The sequence below is a fragment of the Passer domesticus genome, chromosome 1 (genome assembly GCF_036417665.1).
Source record: "Passer domesticus isolate bPasDom1 chromosome 1, bPasDom1.hap1, whole genome shotgun sequence".
Lineage (NCBI taxonomy): Eukaryota > Metazoa > Chordata > Aves > Passeriformes > Passeridae > Passer > Passer domesticus.
The window spans coordinates 78116744-78141040 of NC_087474.1; the positions used below are offsets into that span (position 1 = coordinate 78116744).

General features: G+C 40.6%; 1 protein-coding gene across 4 annotated transcripts in view; it reads right to left on the reverse strand.

Moving 5' to 3' along the window:
- Window positions 1-24297, reverse strand: part of GMDS (GDP-mannose 4,6-dehydratase) — a 406491-nt gene that overhangs the window by 49818 nt on the left and 332376 nt on the right. For all 4 annotated transcript variants that reach the window (XM_064426280.1, XM_064426290.1, XM_064426297.1 and 1 more), the window contains exon 9: window positions 23997-24093. In XM_064426280.1, coding sequence (XP_064282350.1) covers window positions 23997-24093 — 97 coding nt within the window. The remainder of the gene's footprint in view (window positions 1-23996; window positions 24094-24297) is intronic.

Here is a 24297-nt window from a genome sequence, read left to right on the forward strand (position 1 = left end):
GAAAAACACTTGTAGATGTGAGCCCAAGCAAGGATGACTCTTGACTTCAGCAGCTGCCCCCTGCTCCTCTGCACCTCAGTGGATAAAGTCACTCTCAGAAACCTCTGTCTCGTTTCCCCAAGGAATGCTGGGGTCCACTCTTGCTACAGAGCTGTGGCTCAAACCTAGCCAGTCACCAGCAGTGTTGTTCCTCCACCTCATATGAACTGTATCAAAATTGTCATAAAGCCCAAAGTCTCAGAGACCTATGACAACCAAAGCACCAGACCATGTTTTTGTGGAATCATTGAGCAAATGTGCCTGAAGTAAGCAGGACAGACCCTGAAGATGTTGCTTACTGACTAGTTTGTTCAGCATTTCTTGAGGCATTGCAACACTTACCAGATTTCCCCATGGGAACAGTCATATTGGTAAATGCGGTTCACTTGATGATCCTCTGTAAGTTTAAATTAGTATGGGCAGACATACTTAGCAAGGGAAAAGACAAGAGAAAGTGATCCAAATTTTGTGGACCATAAACAAACATTTTTGTGGACTGTGACCAGTAGAAGATTTACTGGGACATAAACAGTGCTTACTTACTCCAGGGCAAAACAACAATGATGTTTCTGAAGTAAAGTATAAAACATCTTGGCTAGCAAAAGATAGCTTAATAGGAGTGTAAAAATATAGGCATATATGCCTGTACACATATGATTGCCAGAAATTAAGGGTTTGTAATTCAGATTTATGTGACATTTCTTCATTATCAGAGTAAATTAATTTACTCTAAAAACTAAATGGATCTGTACAATGCATGCATGCTGGTGCTTAGAAGATACAAATAAGCATGAAGCAACCTTCATACAAGTGAAATGCTAACCTGCCAATACTTACTATTGCATCATTTTGGGGAAAAAAAAAAAAAAAGAGGACAGGATGTCCATAAATAAAAGCTGTTATTTTAAATCTGCTGAGAAACTCAGGTATAAATATAAACCAGTGAGTCAGAAAGCGAGAGGGAAATATGTGAAGTTTGATCATACCCTGTTTCAGGTGGATATAAATGGGATATAAGAAGGGAATTAAAGCCTTTAAGTGCCTGAAATTCCAAGGCCAAGATTCAGACCTGTAAAGTATTAAGCCAAAGAAACCATGCTAACATGTCTGCTGGAAAGAAGCAGCATACAGTAATAGTACTTCTATGCTAGGATCAGCAAAATTGGAAAGTTGTAAAGGACACATACCCCAAAAGGAAACACAGTAGAGAGGTACAGATAAAAAGAGATTATGGCAAACAACTGCTCTTTACCATCAACAAATGCAATCCAAGTCTATAACACAGCTGGGGTAAAGCTCTGACTTTATAACACCATATGCAACAAGAATTCCTTGGGGATAGATATCTGCACATCAATCACTGCTATCAAAAATAGTAAAAAATTTTGGTAGGTGAAATACCTACATATGCCATACATATATACATACATTATGTATTTTGTCAAGAAGCAGCCACATAGTCTGAGAACATTTAACATGAACAGCATGAGATGCGCTGGTATAGAACAGAAAAAGGACAGGAGGGAGAACCTTGAGCTCAAGTCTGTCAGTCTCAGCAGACAGTCACTCTGCTCCCACTCTCTTCAGATGTTTCCCTAAGCTCAGCTTGTAAGTGAAACATCATTTTACTCAAACAACCATTTCATCCTAGCAATAATATGTGCACTCCCATGGATATGTCCTGGCTTAAGCACAGACCAAAGTCCACTGCTTAGAATGCATTCTTGGAATGAAACCTCTGTTTCTACAGTGGTCCTCACCAGTCACAAAAGTTCCTGATTCCAAAATATTTTTCAACAGAATGTATATATTTAAGATCTAGTTTTCTGTGGTGGACTTAGTAGTATTAGGCTAATGGTTGAACTGGATGATCTTAAGGGTCCTGTCCAACTTAAATGATTCTATGGTTCTACTTAGCTGGGACATTCAGGACAGACTTTCTGAGGCTGCAACCTAAGCAGCTCCTTAACTAAAATCACTTTCTATGATAAGCACCAGCAGAGACGCCTTCCCCTCATCCACTGGCTGGATTTGTTTTCTTCCACCTTGTCATAAAACAGATTCTCTCCATTAGTCTGCAACTGCAAAATTTTGCAACTCATAATTTTTCAGTGTGCCCATGATACCACCTCCAGATGGCTGGGAAATGGTTCTGGAAAAGGAAATCCCTTACCTATAAGTCTCAGTTCTAGTCAGCCTTGCTGCTTACAAGCCCCACAGCTCTTGCATCCTTATGGATGTCCACAACCTGATTTGAGTTCAGCAAGGCTGCTCAAATACAGAAGTACTGCCAAGTTAGTTTATGAAGTCATCTTTTACACTGATTTTCACAGGGTTTCTTTAAGATTCTGGTACTTCAAGTGATAAAGGGAAGCTGCCAAGGAAAGGCCACATTGCATTGAGTATCACAGCAGAGATGTGGGAGAGATGAATGGCTTACATACATGGAAACTGAATGGCAAGCATGGCACTCAGAAGCAAATGTGTTTGGTTGCACCTTCTGAATACTGGTGGTGTCAAACACAGCCAGCCCTCACAGTTAGAGTTCCCTGCTGCAGTCAGATCTGAATTTAACAGCACACTGCAGTTCCAGTAAAGCACAGCCTTAATTTTAATTCTTTAAATTTGTGTTGCTTCTTGAACAGCACTTCAGGCTGAAAATGCATTCTGTAAACTCGAAATCTGAGCCTATTAGCACATTTAGAGAAATAATTGGATTAAAGTAGCAGGGGCCAGCAGGGATGGAAATTATCTATCCTTTAAATACATCTTAGTGACAAAAGAAAAATGTGTGAAAAACATTTAATGCTACTCCTTCAGTGCAGCCTAGCCATATGAAAGGCAACTTTCAATTTTACAATGGGCTTTGTGCCACCAGAGATATGATAGAAGGGAGTGGGAGGGAGAAATGAAGCTTAGCTAACTAATGAGTTGGGACTATCCGCTGTTTTTGGCTGAAGAGCTGTTGCACAGTTAAATATAGCAGCTATTCTCCTGGCAGTGCAGAGATGAACACCTCATGAAATGAATTAGTGACATTCCTCTGGTTTGATTTCTCATGATCTGTAAAATTTTAAAACTGATCCTAATTCCCAGATCTTAGTTTCTATGCCAGATCCACCAGACAGGAAAATATTAATCTGCTGGGATTTTTCAAGGAATTTTCTACATCTAGAAATGCTGAGAACATGCTCCTCCAAAATGAAGTAACAGCTATACTGCTCTCCTCCTTGCTTTCAAAATTACTTTACATTTCTGCATGTCTACAATGCCTGTACCGCTCAGAATACTGCGGATTTTGAAGAAGAAAAGAGGAGGTAAAATTATTCAATTTTTACCCACTAATCCAGTTCTACTTGGTGCTAAATCCAGCATTGGAAAGGTATTGTCCTCACAGAATAGGAGCACTGCAATTTCATGAAGACTCCATCTGAGTCCTGCCTGAGGTTTTGTGTCACTGCTTTGCAGCAGGGAGAAATGAAAACATGCAGTGGGAGGGTGCAGCTCAGCATGCGCCTCTGCAGGCCACGACTTCAAGACAAGCACCCACAGGACCTGAAGGACAAGGGGGATGCAACACAACACACTGAATAACAGGGGGACAGACTGAGTTCTCACTTCAGAAAGTATGAAAAGAAAATGCCTGTGACTGTAGCTGTGGCAATCTCTGTCATCCCATGGCTACTCTGGATCCCAAATACACTAGCCTGATTTTCCTACATCATACAAGAAGTGAAAAAAAATAGTGAGAAATGTGGAAGAAACTGATGTCTGAAATTGCAAGGATAGAACATCCAATACGACCAAGTGACATTTGTGCAATTGGGAGTAGGCTTAAAGTGTTTAAAGACAAGGCTCATAAAGCTCACTCAGTTTGTGGATATTTTCTAGGAAGAGAAGCTCTGAATGGGCTGTGTCAACAAAACTGTCCCAAATCCTTGTGCCTGCCTTTAAAACTGCATTAAAAAAACAAATCAAATAAGGTGCAGCCATTAATACCAGTTAAAGACTCTCAGACCTCTTCAAACATTGATTGTACCTTGCTTATTTATACATAAGGAGATACTTAAATGCTGATGTTCATATAATGCTGAAAATTGATGCAGAGTAGTAGCCAGGCTGGCTTTTGAATTAAATATGCCCATCTGAAAATAATACAAAGAACTAGCTAAAGGTTAATACTGATAACAACATTTTGCCTCCTCAAGGCAGACATGATGTTATAAATGTAAAATTTCCAAGTTTTGTGGGGCGTGGGGGATTCCTTAAAACTGACGCATCCCTTCCCTTGGGCATTGTCAAATCTCAAACTGAACTGAGAAGCTAACACTTTTCCTACACTAGACAGATTCAAAAGAGAGAAGATTCTGCTGGAAACATCCATGTTAAACTCTGCCAAGAAAGCATGTTTTCTCAACAAGAAGTGACTGTCTCTATTTGCTTTGTCTCAGACATGTAAACAAGTTATTAATTCAACTATTTCACATTTTGGACATGGCACTAATCACAACTTTGATAATGAAACTCCCTCCCACTTTGTAGCTTATAGCTTGAGGAGCCCCATGAAACACATAATAAAATACTTGTGAGCTCATTGAAGGAATTCAGCACAACAAATACCTGCAGGAAAGATTATAATCTATTTCCTTTCCACAGAGTCAACAAGACTGAAACTGCCCACTTGATTGTGTCCCTTTCCTCAGGGCGAGTCAGAGATGCAAGTCAAAGTTACTTGCTTGACAGAAAACACAGGAAGAAAAAAAAAAAAAAAGCCTGAATTTGCAGTCTGGATGGGTCACGCCTGGTGGCAGATGTGGTGGGCTGGTGGTACATGGCATTTCTTGCTGTCTGGCTTTGCATGTGTTCAGCCTGAGTGCCCGGAGTCTGGACCTTTTTCTGAGCAAGCCAAATTACCCTTAACCACATAACCACACCGCCCCATCTGTGACCTCTCCTCCTGGATCTGGAAGGACCCACCCTCTCCGTGAAAGACAGTTAATTGCATCTCCACAATAATTGAGCCCAAAGTCTGCTAGTAAGTAGAGGCTATCAATTGTGTTGAAGTAGGACTTCTGCTTTTTGTGTTCCAGATTAATATCCACCAAGGATTTCCTAAAGCTGTTGGACTCTAGCCCACATATGCAAAGACAATCTGAAGTGTTAAATGAGATGCTGAGTTGTAGCTCTTGCTATGGCCAATGCAGATTATTTCCACTGAGGAAACCACCTCCTTTCTTAATTGCAGGGAGGTGTTTCACTTGCTCATTTTACAGCCAGTGTTTGCATCGCACACGGAGATAGCTGTGAACTTTGAAGTGTAAAGTGAGAATTAAAAAGTTTCCAAGATTGCAAAGAGCACAGTAACTTAATAAAAACTCGTTTAGGAAGCCAAGAATAATGTGTGTTATATTACACCGATCCTAGATCAAGAGCTTAGGACTGAAAACACAGAGAGAATTTAAAGTCACAAAAAGCTTCTCAAGTTGAAAATCTTGCTGAAGCAATGATTATAGTTTTGTTTTTCCAAAGAAAAACTTTTATTTTGAAACTTTTATTTTGGAGAACTGTTAATCCTTTAACCTCAAAATGCAAGCAACTTGGACATTAAAAGTCTTCAATTTAATCTTATAGTGTACAATGGCTCTTCTGCTTGTCTGCACAGGTGCAGGAGAACACATGTTCTCCAGCCTATGGTCAGAACTGCCACTGAATACATGCAAAATTTTGTATTTGTACTATTTTGTGCTAGCTAAGTAAAATTTGTTATTCTCAGCTCATAGTGCTTCCAAATAAAAGACCAGCATTTTATCTGAAGGAAACTGAATATGGAAATCAACAGAAAACACCACTTAGTTGCCACCTCAGCCATTACTGAAGACAATTATGCTTGGGCAAGGTTACTTGCAGTAAATATACTACTTTTCTTTATCATGTCAACAATGCCTGTCAGTCAGTGTTAGCTGATTTGGAGAACTGAGGTCACTTCTGAGATGCTTATATTAAGAAACTTTGAACTGGGTATGACTGGTGAAATGAAATACTTGTTTTCCAAAGGATGAACAGTTACAGCTAAAGTAAGCCTTCCCTTGGTGTCTCTGTCTTTCCACTGCTCCTGGCTGCAGAGGTGTATTTATACCACAACGCTGCTGAACTGCAGACCTTTTCATAGAGCTCCAGCTTTGCTGGCAAGAATTTCAAGCCTACGGGCCAAGACACCGGCCATCCCTTCCTTCCTCTGTGAGTAACCCTGGAGGGGATGCCTCACTCACAAATTCTACCCTGAAGCAGGGCTCAAGATCCCAGGGAACTGCCTACAGTGTCCCTCTATCTAACAGTAGTGTGATTACTGTCAGCTAACTGTGGGACTGAGTTTGGGAGTGAATTAAGCATGGTGTCACTGTTTTTTTTTCCTTCAAAGCTGACTTTCTTCACAATTACAGGAAGTAAGTGAAAGCATCTGAGTGGCCATGGAGCTGCAGGACGAGGCCTTCTAATTGCAGCATTTAATCAGAGAAAAAGCAGTGAGAAGGAGTCAAAGGTTTCCAAACTCATGGGACAGGACAGAGTGTTTGTGTGTTTCTTTAAATTACCAAAACAACAACAAAAATAAGTGTAACTGCAATTCCCATTCTCATGCTGCCCAGACTTAGGGTGGAATTACCATTCCCTCTCCTTGCAGTCATACCATCAAAAACTCTCGTTGAGGGGCTTAAAGCATTTTATTGAATGCATGCACTCTCCAGGAAGAAGGATCCCTATTGTGGAAACACACCATGCAAATGAGACCTGGAGTGCGCTGTAAGCTGTGGTCAGGATTTCAGCCTCCACCTGACTGATCATTTCCACACTTTACCTCTCTGACCACTGTATGCTGCTAGAGGCTCTACAACAGGCTCCAGCACCCCAGTACATTTAAATCAATTTCACCTGAAGAATGAATGGCTCCATTTGTAGTGTATGTCAAGTGGTAAGAGATCTGTTTCACAGCCCACAACTTACAACCACTTCAATTCATCATATTTTTGTAAGAGGATGTATGCTGTTTGTAAGGCTACCTTCCCATTCTGCATTAACAACAGTTCCTAAGGTCCTCATTTCAGTAACCTTTGCTGCCTTGGCTGACAATTACAAGCAGGAAGGGTGGGATGTACTTAATTTGAAGATCCTCAAGTTCAAATATCCTTGTAGCCAGAATATTTGTTCTAAATAATAATGCTATCATCAAACATTCTCAAGATCTGCTCTTCTACAGCACGGGTATAAATTACTTTGCTATTTTTGAGCATAACACCAAGGAAAGCAGGCAGGAAGCTCAGCAATAGCAATTATGATATCTTCACCACTCATGAATATCTGTTGTCATTTGTAATTTTATTGCTGAAGCCATCACTACTTTGCATCTTTTTCTAATGTTCCGCTCATTAGCCAATACCCATAAATAGAGGTATTTATTTTTAATAGTGCTCACTGGTCAAAATCCCTTATAAAATTCCACAGTTTTCTACACTAACAGTCCCTAGTGCTTTGTTTTACAGAAGTGTTAGGATACAGCTCTGGGCAATTACTCAATAGTATTGGAGTACAAGAGTTGTTAACCTATGGCTCTGAATCAGCAAAGCTATAAATATACTCTAACACGTTATTTAATTAAAAGAATGGTAAACTTCCAAACAGCTGTGTTTCTCCAGATAAGCTTCTACAAATACACCCAAACTGGGACTTTAGAGATGGCTAATGAAAACATCTATCAGGAGTAAAGGACCAAATAGAAATATTCACAACTGTTTGTAATTCTGTCAGGGGAAAAAATGTTTCCTTAAAAAAAAAAAAAAAGTTTTTCTTTCTCTGTAGTAAACAGCAGGTTTTATAGGTGCTTTCAGTCTACTCTGAGGCTGTGTGAAATATCTTGTCAAACAAATCTGAGAAAGTACCAATTTGGCTGTGAAGTTCTGTCATTTTCTGTTTTGTAATCTTGTCCCTGGCTAAGCACAAGAAACTGTACAAGATACAGACTTTGTAGCTTCTAAGGGAGTGTAAGAAACACTTTCCAAAAGGCACTGTTTGAGTTCTCATGAACCTCTTTTTCCCTCTTTTATGACTCCTCAGCAACTCAACTGGTTGCAGACTGTAGAGCCGTCCCTCCAGCTGGTGTTTGCCTCATGACAGAGTTGCACATGGATTACAACTCCCAGCAGTCACTGAGCACTGTTTAAATGGGATTTAAACAGAGAAGAAAGAGAAAGCACATGTATGTGCACAACACATGCATTTCATCAAGAATGAGCACCAAATCAAGTTCTGTTTCACTTACTTACCAATATCTGGGAAAAAAACCCCACTCCTGACAACAACCTACACCAAGAAGCTGAGTTCTTTTCCTTCTTTTCACCAGTAGAATATTTCCAGGCATGTGCTTTTTTTGTTTTTGTTCTTGGATTCTTGGAGATGTTTTTAAAAGGCGTCTCCTAGAATAAAACCTGAAGTTCTGGTTGTGCAAAAAGATTGAGAAGACACTTGCATGTTCAGCTAGCTGGGCAGCAAAAACAGAGAGCAGTGTAGGTGCTGGGGATTAACAGAAGTGGGGAGTTAGTGTTCTGGGGCAAGAGTCTCATATTTCTTTTGAGAAAAAAAAACCCATTAAGTAAAACAGAAGTATTTTAGCTCCGAAGAGATGTAACAGTAAAAATGCAATGTCTAAATACATTTAAGAAGGAGTGATAATAGACAATTGAGGGGAAAGAGGAAGGAAATAGTGGAATGACTAATGATGTTATTGGGAAATGGATGATTAGATAACCAAAATGCAGAGAATTAAGTGTAAGGCTAGGGAGAATAATAAAGTATGAAGACAGTGTATCTCAATAGAGGGGTGTAAGTCATCCAGTGCACCAGCATATACTGAAAAGAAGAAGGATAGGAGACAAGCCTCAGCCCTGTACAGTCTCCACATGACACTGCCATTAGCAGAAATAATCTGATATCTAAGCCTTCATTCAAGTAGTTTGGTAATAATAAACTTCCTCTGTAAAGCCCATTTTCTTGTAGAAATATGGGAATGTCACAGTTTAAATGAAAATGAGTTCCCAGCTCCGTGAACAAAACTTTCTGAGTCTGTAGCCTCAGAAATCATATAAAACTCCCCAAGCGTCACAGCAAATCAATGACAAACTGATCCTTAATATAAATTTGCATGTTTTAGTAGAAAACAAGGTAGCTGTATTTGGATCTATTAGGTACCTCATGTGCAAAGTGAGGAACCAGAGTCTGGAGAGTAGCACCATGGAAAGGGACCTGGGGGTCCTGGTCGATGGCAAGCTGAACATGAGCCAGCAGTGCCCTGGCAGCCAGGAGGGCCAACCCTGTCCTGGGGGCATCAGGCACAGCATGGCCAGCGGGCAAGGGAGGGGATTGTCCTGCTCTGCTCTGGGCTGGGGCAGCCTCACCTCCTGTGCTGGGGGCAGTTTTGGGTGCCACAATATAAGAAGGATATAAAGCTACTAGAGAGCATCCTAAGAGGGCCATGAGGATGGTGAAGGGCCTTGAGGGGAAGCTGTATGAGGAGTGACTGAGGTCACTTGGTCTGTTCAGCCTGGAGAAGAGGAGACTGAGGGGAGATCCCACTGTAGTTACAACTTCCTCATGAGGGGAAGAGGAGGGGCAGGCACTGATCTCTTCATTCTTGTGACCAGTGACAGGACCCAAGGGAATGACCTGAAGCTGAACTGGGGGAGGTTTAGGTTGGATATGAGGAAAAGGTTCTTCGCTCAGAGCATGGCTGGGCACCGGAACAGGCTCCCCAGGGTCACAGCACGGAGCCTGACAGAGTTCAAGGAGTGTTTGGAAAATGCCCTCAGGCACATGGTGTGACTATTGGGGTGTCCTGTGCAGGGCTGAGAGTTGGACTTTGATGATCCTTGTGGGTCCTGCCTAACTCAGGATACCCAATGATTCTATTCTATGATTCTAACTGCATATTTCTGAAAGAGGAAAAAGCCAGGTACTAAACAATCCATATAAGGGCTGAATGAAATCACAGTTACTGCCTACAGCATTTCCAGAATTTTGCATCTAAAATATATGTTACTAAAGTACACCACAAGAACTGTTAATGAAGATACCTTGCAACAGCTGACAATACGCACTGGTTTGAAATTTATAGTAACAGAGTTACCAGTGTAACACTTGTATGATACAGCCAACAAGCCACTACGTCACAACATTTTTTCCACATGAAGAATAAATTTGCAGAATTGGCTAATGAGCTGATAGTGGAGACTGGAGTGCCAGATATTCTCATTTTCTTTGGATCTTCCTTTACTGCAGGAACATGAGAGCTTTATATTTAAAAAATGTGTCAGTACAAATATGTAAGTTTACAGTTGCAGACCATTAATTTGAAATGCTACTGCAAAGAAAGAAGTGACTAAAATTTCAGAACAGACTTCCATTGATCCACCAAAGAGTGGAAAGTACTAATAAAAATACTGTAAAACATTTAAAGATGGTATCCAAAGAATTTCCAGCAAGAGGACGAGCTCCTTGGTCTCAGGGCACTGAAAAGCTGTCTTGTTATCCAGACACCAGTTTAGGCTTGGTATGCTTCCTTCAGCTTTTGCATGCAGGTGAAAGTCAGCATTTATGGGGCAGAATCTTAACAGATGTAATAAATAGTTTCCCACACATGTTTCCTTAAAATCCTTACAAAGAAATGGTGATTATTACAGCCTGTGTCTGAAAAACTCTGCCATCACCCAGGATCTTCCTGCTCTGGCTGTGCTGCAAATCAGAACCAAAATGTTGGTTTTCCTGCATAAAATGTTCATAATCCAAGGCCATGCTGCACATACTGAACCGGCTAACAACATGAAGTCATACGGCTACCATGACAAACAGGCTTTTATATGGGATAATTTACCTGTTTCTGCTGCACTGAAGCATTTCACACTTTTGTGACTAGATTTTTCTCCTTTGCTAAGCCTGAATCATTAGGTCAAGTTGCATTCCCATGCCCACAGTACAGGAAATGGAGCACAAATAAGTAGAGACACAGTGTGAGAAAACAACAACAAAAAACAGTGGTCAACAAGGTGCTCAAAAAGTCACAGCACATCACTGGTATGAAGTGATTTTTGAAGGCAACAAGAGAGTTTTTAGGAGGGATCTGAGGGTACAGAAAGAGGAATCTTTCTTTGCAGCAGCAGTCAGTGTGGTGTTTTGCAGAGGGGGAAAACCAGAAGCAACAAAACAGGATGCTTGTAAGCTGCCTCTCCACAAAGCACCTTTTTAGGCAAAATAAAAATTAATTTGGGTTATATGAACAAACCAAAGAAAACACTGTATGGGACATGAGGAAATGATTTTGTCAGCCTGCCTGGAACTTGGTTTTGGAGGAAGCCATCTCTGTATCTATGCCTAAGGCCATGAGAATATTCAAGGCCACTTCATACTCAACAACATGATACTCAATGGGATTATTTCAGTTTCAGCCACGTGAGGTCTGTCAGGCTGAAGACCCTACATATTCTATTCTTTTGAAGAAGCCTAATGTGAAGCTGACATATACTCGATTTGACACAACAGCAACACAGGAAGAGTTTATCAGAAGAGGATATTAGTCCTTTTCACAATGTTAGGCTTAACTGTACAATGTTTCTGGAAATGTTTAATAGAACAAAAGTATGTGAAAAAAGAGAAAAACAAAAAAGCTGCAGGCACAGCTGATGTAAATGCTTGAGTTGCCTTTTTTTTTTAATAATAATTTTCATATTGTCTAAATCCCTAAAGTCAGAGTCTGGAGTATCCTGGACTCTGTCTGGAGGCTTCCCAAAAATCACTGCTTGTCAACACCCTTTTTACAGAAATGAGTCTGCTTACCTCCACCACTGCATTGTCAAGTCATCTCTTCCCATGAGCATTACAGTTTAAATTGGTAACCTTACAGAGATGTCTAACTCTCCCTTTCCTTATTATTCAGGAATTTATCTAATAGCTAAAGTCCAAGTTAAAATAATTTACATCAACAGAATGCTTTTCTTCAAGGTGCATTTCTACAAAGATCATTGTAATTGGTTAGATGGTAATTTTTATAGAAGATAAAAATATGCTGAATTTATAGCAATGAATAAAAGGGAAATACAAAAAAAATTCTAACTGGATATTCATTCACTTTGAATCTTGATCCAAAGTGAACATTTTCCTGTAGAGGAACTTGATATAAAGTTAATTTCTGTGCCTTAAGAATCTCCTTATGGCTTTTGGAATTGACACACAGGTGTGATACCTCTACTGGAGAATGGCAATCTCCTGAGCTGTCTTTGACAGGTTACACAGGAACCTTGAGAAAGCCTTTGTATTACCCAGTGTTTGAGGACAGTCTAGAGGTTTTGAGGTTTTGCTCTTCAAACAGTGTCTCTCTGAGTTCTTGGCAGTTAAAAAAGACATTGAGGGACAACCCAGATTCTGCAGCCTTTACAGGAGAAAATGTAGTCAGCAACAAGGGAAAAATTGGTATAAAAACCAAGGAGGAATTCACATCTAATGTGTTAGTTTCTGTCTCTAGCTGCCATTGGCATCCTTTGGTTGGTGTGTGGAAAAAGAGTTATTGATTACATTCCTCTGACCACTTCAGCAGGCCCTTTCCTCTTTCTGTGATAAATAGGACAATACTTGGTAGTCCCAGCCAAAAGCAACAACGACTCCAACCACTTTGTCACATTTCTAAACAGTCCCTCCCAGCTCCAGTCCTGGTAAGTTGTAAGTTGTCTGCATGCCAATGTACAAAATGGCCATTTGATGAACCCTGGTATATAATGCTGATCCTTACAAAACCCACAGCAAGTACACAAGCTGTGTACCTGCACATATTAAGGGTTTTCCCCAGAAGTTTTTCACCCAACAAGCACGGCTCCAAATCCTGCTTTCTCTGGAAGTATATCCCAGCTGACATGGCTGCTGGATATAGATGTTTGCATCCATGGTATTCTCAGTTAGAGCAAGCTGTGTTATCAAAGGTATCAAAGATACCCGGCATTACTCTGAAGAAGGAAATCCTTCTCAAAGCCATATTTGAGACATTAATGAAGTAAATAATTTTTTTCCTTAATTCCATTCAGCAGTTAAGTCAAAGCAGAATTAATTGTAGTTGCTAATACCAGAAAGCAAAAATAAGAATACTCCTCATGAGCTTTCCAGCACACAAATGGCCTGTCATCCATCTCCAACTCCCAGTGGCTATTCTTCAAGTGCTCATAAGGCTTCACTGCTGTGGATCTCTATTGTGGTGAATAACACACCTTCCTGTCCTTTTGTTTTCACTCTTTTGTCCCCCTTCCCCTTGCATTTATTTATGCAACACAGGTATTGAATTACTATAGAGGTGGGTGGCTTATCTATAGGGCCAGTCATATTCTACTCATGACAACTTTTTGTTTATAATACATGAGCTATCTCACTCTTGGGATTCACTTCATCAGCCAAGATTAATTGTGGCCTTTATTTTAAGCCCAGAAGCCATCCAGAAGGCATCTAACAAATATGAAAAATACAAAGATAATACCAATAAGCACCCTGGAGGAGGAGACAGAGAAAGGAAGGTCAGGAATACACACCTAAATATACACCTTGGGTACTCCTCTGCAGGCCCTTTCAGCCAACTACATGCAGGATAAAAGACTGTGGTAATTTTATAGGATTAGCACTACAGAAGAATTGTTTTGAGTGAGGAGCAAACGTCACAATATGTGATCAGTGGTGACACTGTAGTATAAGAAGAGGCCCCAACAGGCTTTGTTTCATAGCTATAAAAACAGTGGACAGAGCAAACTTGGCCCTACCTGAGCTTTTCCTAAAACCTCACATTTCCTCTGTTTCCAATTTCACCTTCATAACCCACTTTTTAATCTCCGCCAACACATGGAAACAGAAACTTGGATCAAGAGGAAAATGCTGCCAAAGATTAGAGGTTTGGAAATTTACAACTGTTATCTGAGGAAAAACTACAGTGGCAGCCAATTACTTTAGTCCGAAGTTTTTGTTATTGTAAAGAAGCTTCAATATATGATTTTGCTTCCAAAATCAGAAGGTAGAAGCATAGTATTTTATCAGACAAACAGAATTAAAAGCAAGAACAAAAGCAATTCCACTCCTAGTTACCCAATCTAGAAATTTTTAAAATTAAGTTCTGCAACCACTAACTCGGTAAGAGATGTAGGTAATTATAAACATGAACTTGTCACAGACCACTGTAAAAAAAAACCAACCAAACCAAACAAAACAAAACAAAACAACAACAACAACAAAAAAAACCCACAAACAAAAAAAACCCAACAAAAACCAAACAAGCAGGTGTCCTCTTTTAAAACATATTTTTTTGGTTTCATTATTGTCATTCCACTGTTCCCCTTACAGTAATCAATACAAAGCATGATACAAAGTAGTACCAGTTCAGCAATTTGGAGGAAGTAAAAAAAAGTAAAGAGTGCTTTCAAAAATTACAGAACAGTGTTCCAAAAAGGAAATCTGATTTAAAAACCCATTTCTGTGCAGCAGTTGAGTGGTCCGTTTCAAATTTCAATGGCTATCTGTAGCACTGAGGTTTCTGTGTCATTGCATACAGAAAATATGATGAGGGATGGTGCTGTCTTACTCTACTCCTAACCACAACCTGGTAGATAAATTCTGAAGTCACAAGGCAGCTGAGAGCTCTGCGAGACTGTTAAAATGTACTGGCAAAGCTGGAAGGCAGAAATTCAAATGAGGCCAGGTTAGAGGTTTCAAAGGGATGAGTGACTGATCCCGTTTCATGTTATGCCAGACAATGCTAATAGTTTAAACACTAGCTCTGTCAAACAAGAAATAGATGTATTATCGTCTGTGAATTATTAAAATTGACTTCACCTACTCACCTTTAGAATTTTCTGACTGAAAGGAAAAAAAAAATCAAGAAAGAAAAAGTCTCACTAGAGAGGCATGCACTCTTAATCTATTACTAATGTCTTCTTGAATCCAGTTAATATTTTTCATATTGTCTGCTTTGGTGAGCTCAGAGACTATATGTGAGGAATGAGCAAAAATTCCAGCTGATCCAAGGCATAAAACTCTTAATGTTTAAGTCTCTCCTGCCCTGCAGATAATCACTGTCTTCTCTTTCACCCATTCAGCTGGGACATCAGACAATTTGGGGAACATCCAAGATGGGCATGAAGAGCCATTTCCTGATTCATGACAAATACTGTCGATGTTTTTGACACAGAGATAATTCTTCTCAGGTTTCATTCAGCAACAACACTTCTCCTCCCCCACCCTCTCTCATTTTTAAAAAGTTGTTTATATCTACAAGGCTCAATTTCCCCTCCTATTCAACCATACAAGCTCTTCTTAAACACAAGGGAAGTATTAAGGATACTAAAAAACAATTAATGGTGCAAAAGGTTTTTAAGTTCTGATACAATCCCAGTCATCGTTATGAGTTTCTTCTGGAATACAAATATGAGACAAGAAGATACAGAAGCTAATCCTCAACATCACTCAACAAGCACTCCTCAACCTCATCATCATCATCACAGAGTAGCAATAATAGCAAAGGTCGCACCTATTCATGCCTCCCTCATGAAGTTGTTAATTTGCAAATGATGACTCAAAAGGTGAAAGAGAGGAAAGGTGAAGGTTTATTTTCTTAAACAACCACTTCCAAACTTTCACCTCCTTTCAATTATTTTCCCTTTTTAGAGAAATAGCAAATGTTGAAGGACAGGGATGAGTCTGAACAAAAACTCCTTGTTGACCTTTTTTGGGAGACAGAAGACCTCTAGGACTAAATGAAAAATAAGTCTTGACTCCCCTAGAAAAGTATCTCCCTCCCCTCCAAATTAGGCTTTCCTTAGAAAAACTGAAGGGACAATTTTGACTTTTTTTTTTCTTTTTTTTTTTTTTTCGTTAGCAGAACATTTTTTACTTTGTTTTTCCTCCCAGAGGTGAAGTTAAAACATCCTACATTTTCTAGGGGAATAAACTTCATATAACTAAAGAAATAAAAGAAATTTATAGATGTCTACTGTCATTTTTGGACTGTGAAACACCTGAAAAATCATGAAATGAAAGCTTTTGGAGACAAATCCCCACACCCTGCTCATTCCTAAGAACTTGCTATGCCTTTATGCATTTCTCCTAACCTGTTCCAAATGACCCTTTCACACTGCTCTGGACTGTCCCTCAGAGGGACAACTGCACTCACTCTTATAACATCTCCAGCAGCACCAAAGTAACAATGATAAGTATTTTGCAAGAGGTGGCACAGGATTTTGAGAATCAGTGGCTTAAATTACTATCTTTCAAGAAGAAAAACGTGAGGTGCCATGGCATACCCAAGCTGGAGCCTCCTATTTCCCCAGAAAACCCCTGACTAGAGGACTCCACGCTGAATAAGGTTGATGTCAAGGCCTCTGCTGACCCAAACACAGCAGAAACTGCTATTGCCAACACTTCAACCATCTCATGGGTTCTCAGATGAAACACATGAACACTCTGGGCTGTCATCTTCCTTTGTACACCCACTCACTCATAAAATAAAGTACAAACAGCTGAAGGCAAGCAAGCTCTGGCTAAGGCTGGAGAACTTAGACATGAGACTAGCCCTTAATTCCAGATTTACTGAAGGAAACCTTACCTCTGTCTCACATCCTTTGTAATCATAAGCCATTTTAATTGTCATATAAATCATGTCATTTACCGTTCTCTGCTGCCATTCTAAAACCTTTGCAAGGGCTGAGTTGGCACAGCACACTCAAAAGAAAAGGTTACAATGATGTGGGAAATGCAGTAAAAATGAGAATAGTATTGTTAACATACTGCTTGACTTTTAAAAACCCATTGTAAAATAAAATAAACAGCATCTGAAAGCAAGACAGATCTTCAGACACTCTCCCACTTTTAAATCTGAACAGTAATCAGGTGCGTAAGTGACCTCAAGCACCTCTGACACCAAGATCTTCAGAAAACCATGATGGGAACAGATTTGTGCTGAGCTGCTCTGCCACTCTCACTGGAAACTCCAAAATGTGGTCTGAACCACAATTTGGCTCTTTTGAATGTCTGATCTCTTGCAGAAAATGGGGAATAGGCTGTAGGTGGTGGAGACTGCTGTCAGGAGGGAACACTTAGCAGTTGTGACAAATGTGCCTTGGTGCTGCCTGAGCCTGGACTTCTGTCGTGGCTTTTGCTTGCTCCAGGCTCTCTCCCACCCTCGTGACTTCCCTTCAGAGGCTTTGCGTTTCCCACCACATCTGCTGGAGTGTTTGCATGGGACAGGCACAGGACAGGCAGTGGTAAGAAAACAAGGGTCCAAATGAGGGTGAAACAACAGAGAGAGATAACAAGGGGGAGGAGGAGGCCAAATGGCAGGCTAAGAGAAGGGGGAGGCAAGGGCATAAGAGGTGAGATAAAAAGAGACTTGCTGCGCATGAATAAACTTGAATATGTGAAGAGGTGGCAGTAAGACCCCCCAGAGCTAGGAAGGCAGAGAAGAATTATGGGCTGGAGGAGTTAATTAAAACCACAAACTGCATGAACTTGGTATAATTCCTTCTTGCCTGTGAAGCTACCCTAAGAGAACCTGACTAAAGAAAGTGTCTTGAGCTATTTCAGCATCTCTGCTCCCAGGCACTGTACAATGGGGCAGGCAAACGAGAATAATCTGCTGGCAGCTCCTGAGCTCCCACAATGTTTGGGCTGGCCTTTTCAATTCTCATTACAGATAAATTGCTCTCCTTCATATTAAGATGCAGCAATGCACGTAAGCACACTCTTGGCTACTAGTATGGAAACTGTCCCTATTAACTATTCAGGCCCTTGAAGTGAAGCACTTGCTTGGATGCCCGGCTGAATCAGGTAGGGTCTAATTAAGGAGGTAGACAGCCTTCTATCCTCATTCACCTCAGCCTTAATCCTCCAGTCACCTAAGTTTAATTTAAAAATCTGTTTTCAGGAGTTGAGCCCAGATCCGTCACATCCAAGATTGCCACTAATTGCTATGTGTCAACAGCATTTAGAAAAATGAGCAATGAATCAAAACCACCAACCCTTCTGCCTGGATGACAGCTTTATCTTTACACACCAGCTTTTCCATGGGGTTGCAATCTCTTTACCCACCCAGAATGGAAAATTGCATTGCCCAAAATCAGTCAGAGATTTCTTCAGCCAGTCTGAACACTTCCAAAGGAGAACTACTCATCTCATAGAGGAACATATGATGTGAAAGCACTCCAATCTAGACCCCAGGAGGTAAGGACACCCTCTTCCTCTGGCTAGTCTGTCAGACAGCTGTGGCATCAGGCCATGGCAAAGCAGACTCAGAGAGTCTCCGGATGATCAATGAAGATGTGAAGGTCACAGATGACACATGGCTGGTTTCAAACCCTCAGGAATGACAGCAAAGAAAGAGGTGGTGAAAGAAGAAGGGCAACAGAGCCAGCTGTAGAAGTTGCCAGAGAAATGTTTTGTTAGAGGCACAGCAGAGGAGGAGCAGGATGACGCAAAGAGAAGCAACTGAGTAAAGCACAGTGTATGAGCAGTGGTGTCCAGAGGGATTCCTATACTGGATGTGCCGGTCTAATACTGATGTAATGAGCTAATTAATGAGCAAAAAGTCAGAATCTGTGTGGGAGGGCTGGAGGGGCACATACTAGGTATCTGCTTCTACAAAAAGGAGGTAAGCTAGGTCTCCTGCTAAGAGTCTATTAAGAGGGTTAAACAAGATACAGAGCAAGACTGGACATGAACCTGCTGAATGTTCTCCAGTTTGGTGATGTATTGAGAAGAAAATTTGATAGCAATAAGGATCTTCCTTTCTTCTAAGGAAGAACCACAATGAACAAAATCAGGATGAGATAAAAAAAGCAGAAAACTACCTGTTGAAGGATGGTGGCATCCCCTAGGAACAACAATGCCATCAGGCTCTCCCCCAGCTTTGCTGCTGCTTAATGGTATCACTCAGGCTGTGCAGTCTACTCTGCCATACACGTTTCAGAGCAGAAAGACAGTGATGCTATTTTTCTACAAACTCTTTCTCACATGCTTGCTGAGAAATATTTAAAATATGTTAAGTGCCTCTTAGATGCTACAGAGACAAGTTACTACTAATCATTATTTTACTTGGCTGAATTTGACATGTATATTTTCAGAGATATCTCTAAACTGCCTGATATGTAAGGCCTTAACTAAAACAAACAAACAATCTACTGCAGGTTTTATTAGCAGGGACAAATAAAAGGAAAAGGATGGCAAAACAATGCAGAGATAATGTTGAGATTAAAGTAAGGAACAATATAAACACTTTGGCTGAGACAGAAGCAAAGTCAGCTTGGAGGAGATTTAAGGACAGCAGAGGCGATAGTTTTCAGATGTTGACATACATTTTCAGAACAAGGAGGAAAGAAAACAGATAAGATTGTCAGTTTTATGACAGTTCACAACTTCTTTACCTGACTGCTAGAGGAAAATAGACAGGAAAATAATCTGAAGATTATTCTTCCTTGAATGCTCCCATTTCATTTTCATGAGTATTAATAAAGGCCACATATTGACATTGATGAGCAAAAAGATCCTTGAGGAGGGGAAGCACGTGTTTCCTCATGCAGATATCTGAACAGTTTACAGTTACAGGCAGCTCTGAACTGAAGAGTAGGAAATGAAGCTTGTATGAAAACTGAAGTGGAAGTGTGGGGCATTTAGAGGTTTGTGATCATGGTTTCATTAGACTCTAAATGCTCTTCAGGGCAGGAGCACTTAGAGAAGTTCAGAAATGTTTTTGACTTTAAGAAAGCTGACTTTGGGAGAATGTGATATGCCCCAAGGAATTTTTACTGGAATCCTATGAAACATGGGAAACATAGAGCTGAATTTTTAAAAAACATCTGAAGAGACTGAAATTTAAAGCCGTCCTGCTTAATTCCAAGGAAGCAAAAGGGTAACTGAGGCCAAACACAGTTAAGCAAAAGTGCAAAATTTAGAATAAGTGGCACACATAGGACTTGAGAAGTCACATATATATATATATATATATATATATATATTATATATATATACACATATATATGTAATTTATATCAATACTAGAAAGAACTGGGAGAAAAATTGCTTCATGTGTATAATAAAAGGAAGAAGTTAGCAAGCCCTTTTTTCCTTTGAAGAAGAATAATAAGAGGCCAGATGACTACTTAAATATAAGCATCACATTGTGACAGAGTTTCCAGGCTTGCTTAAAGGAAGGAAATTTGCATTGATGATGTGTGCACATCCTCAGAGTACAGCCATGCCAGCCCATAGCAAATGTGATGCATGGATTCAACCTGCAGTTCCTATGCCAGACAAGCTGTAGGAGAACTGCAGAAGCAGGTGGGAGAAAAGGGGAAGAATTCCCTGTAACACATGCAGAATATTAGATTGGGAGAAAAAACAGCAGCTGCACACGGTTGAAAGGCTTCCTTTATTTTCCCCTTCCAAACAATGACATGGACTCCTAACTGAGAGATACATACATCTAAGTTCTGTGATGACAAGACAGACCAGTGAGACCTGGAGTTAATCTTCACTGTTGCAGGAAAATGCAATGAAATGAAGCAAGCTCCTATAAAACTGTTAGCTTAATTTCTGCCATGCAAAAATAATAGAAACACTTTAATTCAAACACCGTAATGAGAAAAATTTAGTTAGAAGCAATTATGCAATTCTTAGGCAGAAATTCAAGCATACAAATTAATAGTAATTGTCCTGCTGAAAGATAAGAAAATTAAAGATAGACCCTAACTCTGTAAAAATTACCCAGCTTCTGGGGTTGAGAGACCTGATGCTTATGACATTATGTGCTGCAGGGCTGCTTGTTTCCAGCTCACCAAGCAGCTTACTGAATTTCAGTTTTAACTTTTGAAAAAAAAAATTAAAACTACTTTAACACTATTTTTGTGAATGCCAAGTAGATTATTTAAGTACAAGTATACACTAAATTGCCTATGTGCAATATGAACATTCTGATTGTAAGTAGGAAAGACTAGTGAGATAATTTCTGAAGTACCTACATTTCACAGGTGAGTAAACTGTACTGGAAACTGATCTTTACATGCCTAGAGCAAAAGGTGAATGTAAAGCACGACTTTTCTAGCCATATGCTTAAAAAGCTTGCAAAGTGAGTGAAAGCACCTTTCATAGTGTATCAAGTTCAGTATAGAAAGCAAACTTGCCATGAAACTCCTGTGAAAATTGTTGATTTTAAAAAAGGAACAATTTTTTTCCCCAATCCTTGCAGCAGGTTAGCCTCCAAAAGCATTTAGAAAGGGTCAGAAAATATACTGATAGGAATTCGATAAAAGCTGAAAGAAGCGATACTGATAGGTTTGCATTTGGCAAGACACAAGGAAGGAAGGAGAGAGACAGGCATTAGCAGCATTAGCAGGAACAATTCCCAAGGCCAGTAAATATCAAGGGGCCCCACAGCAGTCAAAAGCAGAGTGAAGAGATTTAGAGCCAAGACATTCAAAGGGTCTACTTAGTTTGACCAGAAGACTGTCTCACATTTCAAGGTTTCTTCTTCAGTACAGCTAAGCTTTTCAATGGGAGGCCTTGACCCCAGGATCACTAACTGAAGAAAACAAATGTGTTTTCAAATGAATGTATTGGCACTGTCAGAACTGACTGTACACAAGATTAAATTATGTTTATTTTCAATTTCCAGAATACCATGTTAAATTTTAGAGAGACAGACAGACAGAAATGTTTCCAAATATGACATGAGAATCTGAGCATCAGATTTTCTGTGTCAGCTGTGATTAAACAGCAGAATTGCTGTTAACTGAACTAAGCCTCCTCCCAAAATGTCAACTTGAGGCTTTCTTTCCTTCAGCAGTATTGGTACAAGTGGCAGCAGGGGACACGTGCTGTCAGTCCATTTTAGTTATTTCATTGCTTTTCTTTGCTTTCTTGTGATGGATTGGGTTTTGGTCTAGTATTTTGAATTGCACAGATGTGATTCCCTGAATGAGACAAACAGCAGTTTGCCAGCCTTTGACAAAGAATGGAAATCAAATTTAGAATTAAAAAAAAAGTAGAAAGTGATTCTGGTTATCAATCCTGAGATGATCTAAAAAGGAAACTGATTGCAGAAAAAGGATATCACATCTCTTCATAGAAGAGTTCCCTCACAGTTCCTCTGCATTCTCCTTAGGACAAAGGTACTTCACTTTGTGCTTCTACCTTGATCATGCTTGAGCAGCTTCACAGCCTTCTTGGGTTCCACAGGAACCAAGTCAGGACTGCACTAAAAGCAAGGCAAGATGAGGATACTGGAAGGTAGAGATGAAGCCCTCATTCAAGGGAAGACAGCCTATGAGAAACCAGGCAATTTCAGATAAACGTCAGACATCTCCTGTGGTTATACACAGTCCTGTTTCAAGCCCACATTCCACTCTGTATTTGAATTCCTCCCTATTCTCAAGTATGGAGCCACTAGAAATGCTGAGTATTCCTGAGGGATGTGTGCTTATGCACTGTCCCAAAACAGTAAGTATAATGAGCTGAATTTAAAATCCAGAAACTGTGTTCTCAGAGGGACACCAATGGGGACAGAGAGGAAGAGGACCATGGGCAGCACTATTTCAGCAGAAAACATCTGAGCACATGAAGAGGACTTCCAAAGAGCTACATACTAATCATGAATTTTGAGGAGTGAATATGTACTTGCTAGTAAGAGGTATGACAAAGCAGGAAAGTGGGTCTCACAAAGCACAGACTTGTTGGGTCAAGTGTCCTTTTCCTGTTTCGCAAGTCCTTTTGTCTCTGTCCTCCTTATCATCCTGACACCTTACCACAGCACAGAATGACAGACAGCTCTTAATGACTTCCTAGCATTTGATTCTGATACACAGGTCCAGCCCTTTTTAACAAACATGAAAGTCTCTATTGCCCTCTGAATTTCAGTTGTAGAACCCATGCCCACTTCCAAACAGCAGCCCCCTATTCCCACCCTGCAATCTCTGTCAACAACACAAAGGTGCTCTTGTCACCCCCTTGCTTGAATCACACAGCTCTTCTGAATGGGCACACTGACAGATGATGCTGTGTCAGCAGCCAGTGGGGCTTGTCTCACTTTCCCCAGGAGAGGAGAAATCCTCTCCTGGGTACACCCACTCCCACATAGCACAGTTGGGGCTATTGTTCTCTGTGTCCTGAAACCTGGCTTCATCCTGTACCATCCAGGCCACCATCCCGCCTGGCCTGGAAACACTGCTGGTTTTTTCCTTTTCCCAGAATCCTCACTAGGTGATTAAAGCACAGGGGTTAGGGATTTAGTCCTGCCAGCAGCATGTGCTGGTTTAGCACCCCTGGCAGATTTCACTGAGGCATTCCTAGGACTAAAGATACGTTCTCCAAATGGGCATTTGCTGAGTGGGACCCTCCAAAGCACACGAGCACATCTAAACCAGCATTTTACAGCACCCACAGTTACCCACCCACGTGTAAGCTGGACAGGGGACACTCAGTGGCTGGAGCTGAAACACTGCCGTGGAAACACAGAGGGTGGTACTTCAAACCATCAGTCCCCTTCTTCTGCTCTCCCTGCTTGCAGCTGTCCAAGAGATGACGGTATTCCCATTCACAAGGAGCTGTTTTATGCTTTGTCTTGTTTTCCATATGATGTTTTAGGCCACTCAGCACCGTGTCTCCCACTCGGGAGGGTGACCAAAGAGGAGCAGCGTCTCTGTGAGAGGGCCACCAGCTTCTCCTGCCTGCTCCTTGTTTCTTCCCGGGTAGCTGGCTGTGAGGGGCCAACAAGCAGGCTCATTTAGAGCTCTAAAAGCTGGCAGCAGGAGTGCAATTAACCCGTTTGCACAGACTGCTGGCCAAATGCAGCAATTTATTGGCTGAGTGATTGGATTATTCATTTGCAAAGCTAAGAGAGGGCACTTTCTTACCACTTCAGTTGGCCTGTAGTACTTGTGATTGACTGTCACATGAATCTTGCCAGTCTCTTTGCATCGTCCCACTTCATTCTCATTCTTCCCTTCCCACCTGTAAAGAAGATAAACATTTAATCAACCCATAATTACTTTAGTGCTCTGATCTTACCAACATTTGGCCTGCTTTCATTTACTTGAGGCCGGTGTCAATTCTCCCTGCAGGACAGTATAAACTCATTAGCTAAAGGAACAAAGGGAGAGTTTAGACTTGAATAGAGTAACAATGGCTTTTGAAGTCTTTGTTTTGGTTTTTGAT